The 8,777-nt window shown below is 40.4% G+C and overlaps 1 protein-coding gene across 1 annotated transcript in view; it reads left to right on the forward strand.

Annotated features, from left to right (window-relative positions):
* Positions 1-7,835, forward strand: part of zgc:174356 (uncharacterized protein LOC100137120 homolog) — a 45,498-nt gene extending 37,663 nt beyond the window's left edge. The window contains exon 7 of the mRNA XM_036593319.1: positions 7,455-7,835. Within this exon, the coding sequence (XP_036449212.1) occupies positions 7,455-7,506 (52 nt within the window). The 3' untranslated portion in view covers positions 7,507-7,835. The remainder of the gene's footprint in view (positions 1-7,454) is intronic.
* Positions 7,836-8,777: the final 942 nt, after the last annotated feature.

Below are 8,777 nucleotides of genomic sequence, written 5' to 3' on the forward strand. Positions count from 1 at the left end.
TTATTGTTATTATTATTATTATTACTTCCTTATATACTGACCTGCCATTTCATTAATTACACCCCATTGTATCTGCACTAATTGTCTATTTTATCAGCTCCTCTTACCTTATACAGTCATATGGAATTTAAGTACACACCATGAAATGTCTTGGTTTTTTGACGTATGTGGGCATATCAGTATTTGATCATCAGCTAAACAATATCTACAAGGAAATATTATGTTATAGAATAAAAAACAAAGGAAATTTGACTTTGCAAATCATTTTACTGAACATTAATTTGGAAAATGAAGTACACCCCTGGCTTTAGTAACTGGTACTGCCCCTTTTGAGAGAAAAAACTTCATGTAGGCATTTCTTATAACTGTCTACCAGTTTCTGGCATCTACTGGGAGATATTTTGCATGTACAGCCTGTTTCAAATCACAGAATTTCAGTGGAATTCCTTCCTTTTGAGCCATTCCTTGGTGGATTTGCTTGTATGTTTGGGATCATTATCCTGTTGGAAGGTCTACTTCTTCAGCGTCAACTTTTTGGCTTCACATTCTCCTCAATCACTCTATGGTATGAAAGAGAATTCATAGTCAATTCTATGATTGCAAATTAACCAGGTCCTGAAGCAGCAAAGCAACCCCAAACCATAACATTTCCACTATCATGCTTTACAACCGGTATGAGGTTGTTTGTATCAAATGCAGTCTTCTTGGCAGATTTTCACCAAACACGGCTTCTGGTACTATGGCCAAACAACTCTATCCTTGACTCATCTGTCTATAGCAGATTGCTCCAGAAGTCCTGTTTCTTACTTAGATATTGATTAGCAAACTTAAGTCTTGCCCTAATGTTATTTTTGGACAGCAAAAGCTTCCTCGTGGTGCACCTCTCATGTAGGCCAAATTTGTGCAGTCTTTTTTTTAATGGTAGATGCATGCACTGTTGCATCAACAGTGGCAAGAGCTACTTGCAGATCCTGTGATGAAATTTTGGGGTTCTTAAAGACTTCTTTTAACCTTCTGCTCTTGGGTTCAAATTGTTGGGGTGGCCTGACAAGTTGGCAGTAGCTTTGAATATTCTCTTCTTGTAGATGATCTTCCAGACAGTGGAAGGATTGATTTCTAATATTTTGGAAACACTTCTCAAACCCATTCCCAGACTCTTCTACATCTACACAATTCTTTCTGAAGGCCTCAGAAAACTCTTTTGATCTAGGCATGATGATACCCCAAACTACAGTAATAAAGAGTAAACCAGACCAGATATCTGAGGCTAGTGAGTAAAAAGTGTGATTGGAAATTCACCTTTTATGAATTAACTTAATTTCATATTGAAAAAATGAGAAAAATCCAACCTTTAATTGAAGTAAATTTATTCTGAGAAAAAACATCCCTCATCAAGAAGTTAAAATTTAAAAACTCCAGCAGCACTGCTGTATCTGATCCACTCATACCAGTGCAGCACAAACTAACACACCACCACCACTTCAGTGTCACTGCAGTGCTGAGAATGATCCACCTCTGAAATAATACATGCACCAGGTTTCAGGGCCACGCAAATCCACAAGGGGGTAGATGACCAGGACCAGGATTAGGCACCCCTGTTCTCCGACATGTGCAAAGAAGCCTTTTGTCATATTTATGTTTTTAGAATGTAAAATCTCGTTACATTAACATACATTTAAGTTAAGAACATATTTCATTCCTGTATAAAGTTTTCAGAGAGAAAAGAATATCTGACTGAGACAATACATCCACTGAGCACTTCATTAGGAACACTATACTAATACTGGGTAGGGCCTCCCTTTGCTCTCAAAACAGTCTCAGTTCTTTGTGGCGTGGATGTTGGAAATATTCCTTTGAGATTCTGGTTCATTGTTCTATTGGATTCAGATCTGAATCTGGGAATGCTACTGAAGAATACTGAAACCCATTGCCTTGTTCATGGAACCAGTTTGAGACAATTTTTGCTCTGTGACATGGTGTATTATTATGCTAAAAGTAGCCATTAGAAGAAGGTAAATTGTGGCCATGAAGGAATGCACATGGTCAGCAGCAATACTCAGATAGGCAGCATGCAAGTGATGATTGGTAATAGCAGGCCCAAAATGTGCCTATAAAACATTCCCCACACCATTACACCACCTCCACCAGCCTGGAGTGTCGGCACAAGGCAAGTTCATCGATTCGTGCTCTTGGCACCAAATTCTGACCCCACCCTCTGTGTGCCTCAGACCGGGCTACATTTTTCCAGTCTTCAAGTGCCAGTTTTGGTAAGCCTGTGTTCACTGCAGTTTGAACTTGCCGTGGTCTTCTGCTGTTGTAGCCCATTTGCTTCAAGGTTTGATGTTTTGTGCATTCTGAGATGCTTTTCCACTTGCAACATGTGTACAGAGTGGTTATCTGAGTCACCATAGCCCTTCTGTTAGTTCAAAGTAGTCTGGCCATTCTCCACTGACCACTCTCATCAATGAGGCATTGTTGTCTGCAGAACTGCCGCTGACTGGATGTTTTTTCATGCCACAATCAAAATCACTGAGATCACATTTATTCCCTATTCTGATGGTTGACGTGAGCATTATCTGAAGCTTATCTGGCCTGTATCTGCATGATTTTATGCATTGCTCTGCTCCCACATGATTGGCTGATTAGATAATTGTATGAATAAGTAGGTGTAGGTGTTCATAATAAAGTGCTCTGTGAGTGTATGTTTGAACCCATTCCTGACAATGCACTAATCACTGTGTTTGGCGGTGCTCTGGTTTATCTGGTAAGGGCACAAAGAGTCATTAAATGGATCCTATAGTGAACAGAAGGTTGAGCTGGTCCCAGTTACATGTGGCTGGCCCTGGACAGCCCCATAACACAAGCTAATGGAGATTTGCTCGAAGTTCTTGCATTGATTCGGACACTAGATTGATTTGGCCTGTTAAGTCCACACAAATCCACTGCTCGACCAAGCCTTTTCTATAGCCTTGCTTCAAGCACAAAAAAATAATAAAAAGTGCACACGGCAGCTGGTCAATATTTTTCTCTAGTTTAATTGTTTATTTATTTCTCATTCCTACTGAAGGAGCAGTTATTGGCTTTTGCCTGGAGGGGAGTACAGTAGTGAGATCCTTGGAGCGCAACGCAGGGCTGGTTTCCATGGCTGCACCACAAATATGAGTGACAGTCTTGCTCTGTGAACACACATGGAGTGCCATGCAGGCTTTCCTTTTAGCTGCTATTAGGAGAAATGGATGAAAACCGCAGCCGAAATGATCAGCAGCCTGGACGCGGCATGAATCTTGAGCAGCCATTCAGATGTTCCAAAATTCACTTTGTCATGCAAACTGTTGTTTAAATCAATCTTTGATGCTCCTTTTGCCCACAGGCACAGGATGAATGTGTGGCACTTAGAATGCACAGCAGAAGAGTCTTCATATGGCTCCCATTAAATATGCACAACATCGGATACTCTGTTAGTCGGGGAGCCCTTGTTCTGTTTGCATCATGAATAATTATGCTCATTCTCACTCCAAACAACAGAGTGGATAGGCGCAGGTGTATAGGTCTTAGAGTGGTACGTGGTGAATTTGCATAATAAGACAAAAAAAACATGTAGAGAGCCGATATAGACAGCCTAATGGCTTGTGTTTAGATTCCTTTATGTTTCATTGTGCAAGTAGGGAAAGCGAGAGAGAACAACAGAGACAGCAGCAATAGATGATAAGAGATCATACAAGTTCTGAGTGTTTTTGAGAGTAAAAGTACTGCACTTGGAGCACTACCTTCATTTTTCTTTCTAATGCATACAATAAAATGGATGATGGACTGACCCTAGATCGGCACTCCTAATCATACACTGTGCAATGACAACAGTTTATTGCATATCACACAGCACAAGATGCAGCAGATACAGGCCAAATTCTGTGGCTATGCAACATCAGTTGTACTGCAGCTTATACACTCATTTTTTTCTGGTGATGGATTTGCCATTTCAAAGCAGATCACTGTATATGTGAATTGAATGCTGGGCCAGGCTAACGTATGTAAACTAACATATAACTTGTGAGCAGTTTTCACCTTAATTCATCGTTCTCTCTCTTTCCACTCTCTGTTCGTTGCTTTTTAGATACGTGTCATAGCTGTGGTCACAGTAAAGACTTTGGACCAAAATTTCTGACACTGCCAGGACTTTGTCGTGTTCTATTGGTATTGGTAGGTCTTTGGTCACAAAGGTACTAAATCAGCCACGTTATATGGGAAAAAGTATTGGGACACCTACACATTACACCTACAGGAGCTTTTATGACATCCCGTTCCAAATCCATAGGCATTAATATGGAGTTAGTCCCCCTTTGCAGCTATAACAGCTTACTATTCTCTGGGAAGCTTTCTAAAAGATCTTCGAGAGTGTCTGTGGGAATTTTTGCCCATTCATCCAGAAGAGCATTTGTGAGGTCATGTAGTGTTAAGTGATCAAGTACAAGCTTCCAAACTAAAGAAGATGTCAACTGCATTCACTAGTAAGTGTAACGTTGTGTAATTTTTTTTTGCCAAACTATCAAATAACAAGTCTTGAACTTTGCACTTCTTTTGTGTGGAGAGCATCTTCTGCATACTGATGCTAGTCTGATTTGGCAACTGCTGTTTAACTATGATTAGACTATGAATGGATTTCCATAATTCCAACATCCAACACAATTCAGACTCACTCTCTCCATCCATCGTTCAACTTGGTGGAGGGAATCAGACATCTCCTCTCACTCCTGCTCTCTCTGTGAGGATGCTGAGGCTTGGTGCACTATGCTATGGAGCTGTGATTAAGAATGGGCGATGAGTCTGAAATGAAGCTTCAGCTCGACTCGTGGGGGCGAAGAACAACAGAGGCGGAGGCCTAGCCTGATAACTCTCTCATTAAGGGTGGAAATGAAGGCCCATCTCAGCGGCTGACAAACCCCGGACTGAACGTTCTGACACGCCCGCACATTTATCTGCCAACGGCAATTAGCCACGGACGAAGCCGCCCACTCGAGTCCCCCGCGACAATTAATTACATATTGTCGTTTGCTTTTAATTAGATGTCAACCTGAGGTTGCGCTGTTTATGCCTTTGCCTCTGATGGGGGGTGGGTCCTTCTTGGACATTTTGTGTTGAAGCAGAAACATTGTCTTTGCATTGTACGTAAGCGCATTGTCTCTCCAAGCCTGCACATCACAGCCAAAGCCCTGTCCTAATTATGCAGTTACAACGGTTGCAGTGCTCATTTGTGCATGCCCATGAGGAGCATGGAGGACCATAGTGTGTCATTTTGGTGTTTTAATGACACGTGTCCCTTTGTTACCGTTGATACGTCTGTCTTTCAGCACAGGCTGCGTGGTAGCATCCGTAGCACTTGTGCTAACAGACTCAAAAGTTCAGTAGCACAAAAGAAAATTTTGAAACACAAGAAAACACTTTGTAACATGATCAGTACAAACATACATGTACATGGAAATTCACAAATTATGAAAGTAGGATAATTTAAAGCGAAGAAAAATGGATTCTGGAAAACATGCTTACATGAATCAGTCAGGGACAGTCAGGGAAATCTTTAGATTGTTTAAGGAAAAGTTCTGAGTGACATAAGCTACAGCTTCAGATGAGCTAATGCTAAAATTAACACTAGAGCTAACTAGAGGCACAAGAAGTAGTTGGTGCAACTTTATATGCTGAGGAGATCTTGGGGTCTTGTAAATAGGGTCTTTTAGCAAACTTAGCAAGCTGTCAGTAAGAACAGCTAACTTATTTAGCCAACTTATTTCAACATGCTTTGTCATAGCCTATAGTAACCTATAAAAAGTTCTGCTTGCCTTACAGCTGCTTGCTTAGTTAATAGCTTTGACCTTGAGCATTGTGAATGATATTGTTCACATGACATTCAATCTAAAACTTTTTCAAGCCTAGGATTTAAATAAAAACAGCATCATCCAGATGAACAGGATAGCATGTGTATAAATAACAAGTTCCCCAGTAACATCTTTTCACATCTGTTAGTCCAGTCATTCTGATGAATTTACTTCCGCTGACATTCTCACTGCAGATTTGTTTGAGTTCTGCCTCCAATTATGGAGAAAGTAATGGTTAAAGATGGTGGTGATTGGCTGAGAGACGTGCCAATCATTGTGAAAATGGTGGATTTCACGTAAAAAGGAAACACTTTTTTTAGTCATGGCAATCTTTATAATCCACCTCATTCTTGTCAATGTTAATGCACTCAGAAACATATCATTACGCTCTCTGCTACAGGGCTGTGAGAAACTACTACCATAGGAGCTGCTGCTGTGTCTGTGTTTTAGGCTACTATAGCTTTTGTCAGAGAAAGCTGGCAACAGTCAGTGCTATGAAGCACAGAGCCAGAGATGTGTGGGGGGAATAGAGCTGCCCTTCACTTTGCCCTCTGACCTCCTTGTAAATTATTTAAGGTTTTAAAATGGACTCCTTATTGCACTCAGTAGAACTAAAGGCGTTCTTGGATTTTCAAGTGAAGAAAATGAAACTCCACGTTTCACATAAAGGACTTGGTTTTATTGTAGCTTTATGATAAATTGTCAGGCATCAATGTTTTAAATAGTCAATTCACATAAATGTATGACGAATTTCTCATAGAGGAGCTCCTCATAGTTGTTATACTGGTTAGTTGTCACACTTATCTTCTTAAGTATCTTTAAAATAAATCTGCAAATAAATCTGATTTACACAATTTTTCACTTCACCTCAGATATAGTCAAGTGGAGTTTAAACTGGAGCTGTGAGCCTAACATTGCTAACAAACACTGGAATCCAATAGTCACCCATTCCCGGAGCTCCTCTCAAACTGCTCAAACCACATCCAGGTGGTTTTGAAGTTATATGTTCAAAAATAAAACTGAAATTACAAGTTCATTCTAGCCTCCGTGTGCCTGCGTGATGTGCATGAGCATGAAGTGCTGTGTTTATGGAAAAGATTTGGGTGTCTATTGACGTCTAGTGTCTGTTAGCAATGTTAGCCTCGTACCTCCAATGCTAAAATAAAGCAGCAAAATTTGGACACCAAACATGTTTTGGCTGAACGACTATATTTGGGGTAAGTTGAACATTTTATACATTTAATTTTTCGCGGAACCATTCATTTATGTCAGATATTTATTTGTTTGTTTATTTGTTTTAGTGCATATAGTGCGTGAGAACACAGAAAGTGTGACAGTATGCTCTAGTCTCTGCTGTTGTGGTGGGAAATTAATTTTTTATGTGTACATCTTGAAATTCAGTTACACTAGCCAAACGTCACTGGCATGCTTCATTGCCAAGGCACCTCAAGCGTGTTTTCACATTGTAAAAGGCTTGACTTCGGCAAAAGACCTGGGATTCAACATATCAACAGTTTAGAGGCCCATGTCTTCGTCTTCCGTGTCTCTCTGTCTCTCTGTAAGTGACATCTCTCTCTGCTCTTTCAGGTGGATCAGTGAGATGCCAGTCACTCATCGTCGTCTGCTGCTTCAGGACTGAACCACTTCTCGTCCACATAGATTGTCTCACACACGTGGATTTTTAATGACCACTCACAATCTGTCATTTTATGACATGGCTGCTTTTTATTTGTCACTCTGTATATATTATGATGCATAAAATGTGTTGCACATCTGTTTTTGCACTCACCTGTTTAGATTAACACATCAGCTGCCTCATACTGAATTAATATCTCAACTTTATGTCCCTATTGCCTCACATTACCACGTACTGTATAGATCATTTCATTCTTGTTGTAATGTATATAAGAAGCACATATGGAATTCCTTGAAAGAACATGAACATAAAGTAATGAAGTGTTACTGATAGAGAGGAATGTCTTCTGTGTGGAGTACTCTGCCAAAGTCTTTCGGAGCAGTGGGGTTTGATTGATTGTGTGAAGAGTGCAAGCATTAATAACCCCATAATAAAATTAGAATAGTGAAAGGTCAGTGCCATACTGGGGAGAGGTAATTGAGAATTGCAGCTTTAAACTGTTCTCTCCGATAAGCCACTCTCAGACTCCGCAATTAGAGCGGAGGACCCATCCTTGCCTGTTTCTTTCACCTCCAGTGTGAAGCCCTGGAATCGTTCTCCAATTAGGGAGATTGCATTTAATCATGGGAAGCCAAGCTCCTTTAAAATCATATCCCAATTAATTGGGCTGCAGATACTTTCTGTAGGTGTTCCTGAATGACAGTGGAGCACGAAAGCGCTGTGATCTACACAGAGGTGCAAGGAAAACCACAACCGCTCCATTGAGCTCCTCCAGCCAGCCACAGAGTTTGTGGCATTGCACCATGTAATCGCTCAAGGTGCTGAACTAGGCCAGCCCTACTTCTGTGCATTAGTGACCGCAAATTAACCCTGACTGCAAATGAACCCTGTGCTTTTAAAAATGAAGATGCTAAAAAGGGGTTCTTTGGAGCAATGCCTTAGTAGGATCACTTTTGGTTTCCAAAAGAACCTTTCAGTTGAGCTTTTTTTTAAAAAAAAAACAAAACAAAAAAAAACAAAAATAGTCCTTCAATGACATCACACTAAAGAAAAAAAGGCTGGGGAATATGAAAAATCTCAACTTTCAGTGGAGGGAAAGAAATACCAAGAATATAAAGTAATTATTATATCAAAAAGCACTACGACAGAGGTAGTGGCGACAGTGGTGCTTTTGGCTATAATATATGGTCCTCCTTCTTACATAGCATGATTTACAACCCCATTCCCAAAAAAGTTGGGATGCTGTGCAAATACAAACAAAATGATGTGCAAAT

This window comes from Colossoma macropomum, unplaced genomic scaffold (genome assembly GCF_904425465.1).
Source record: "Colossoma macropomum unplaced genomic scaffold, Colossoma_macropomum, whole genome shotgun sequence".
Taxonomy (NCBI): Eukaryota; Metazoa; Chordata; class Actinopteri; order Characiformes; family Serrasalmidae; genus Colossoma; species Colossoma macropomum.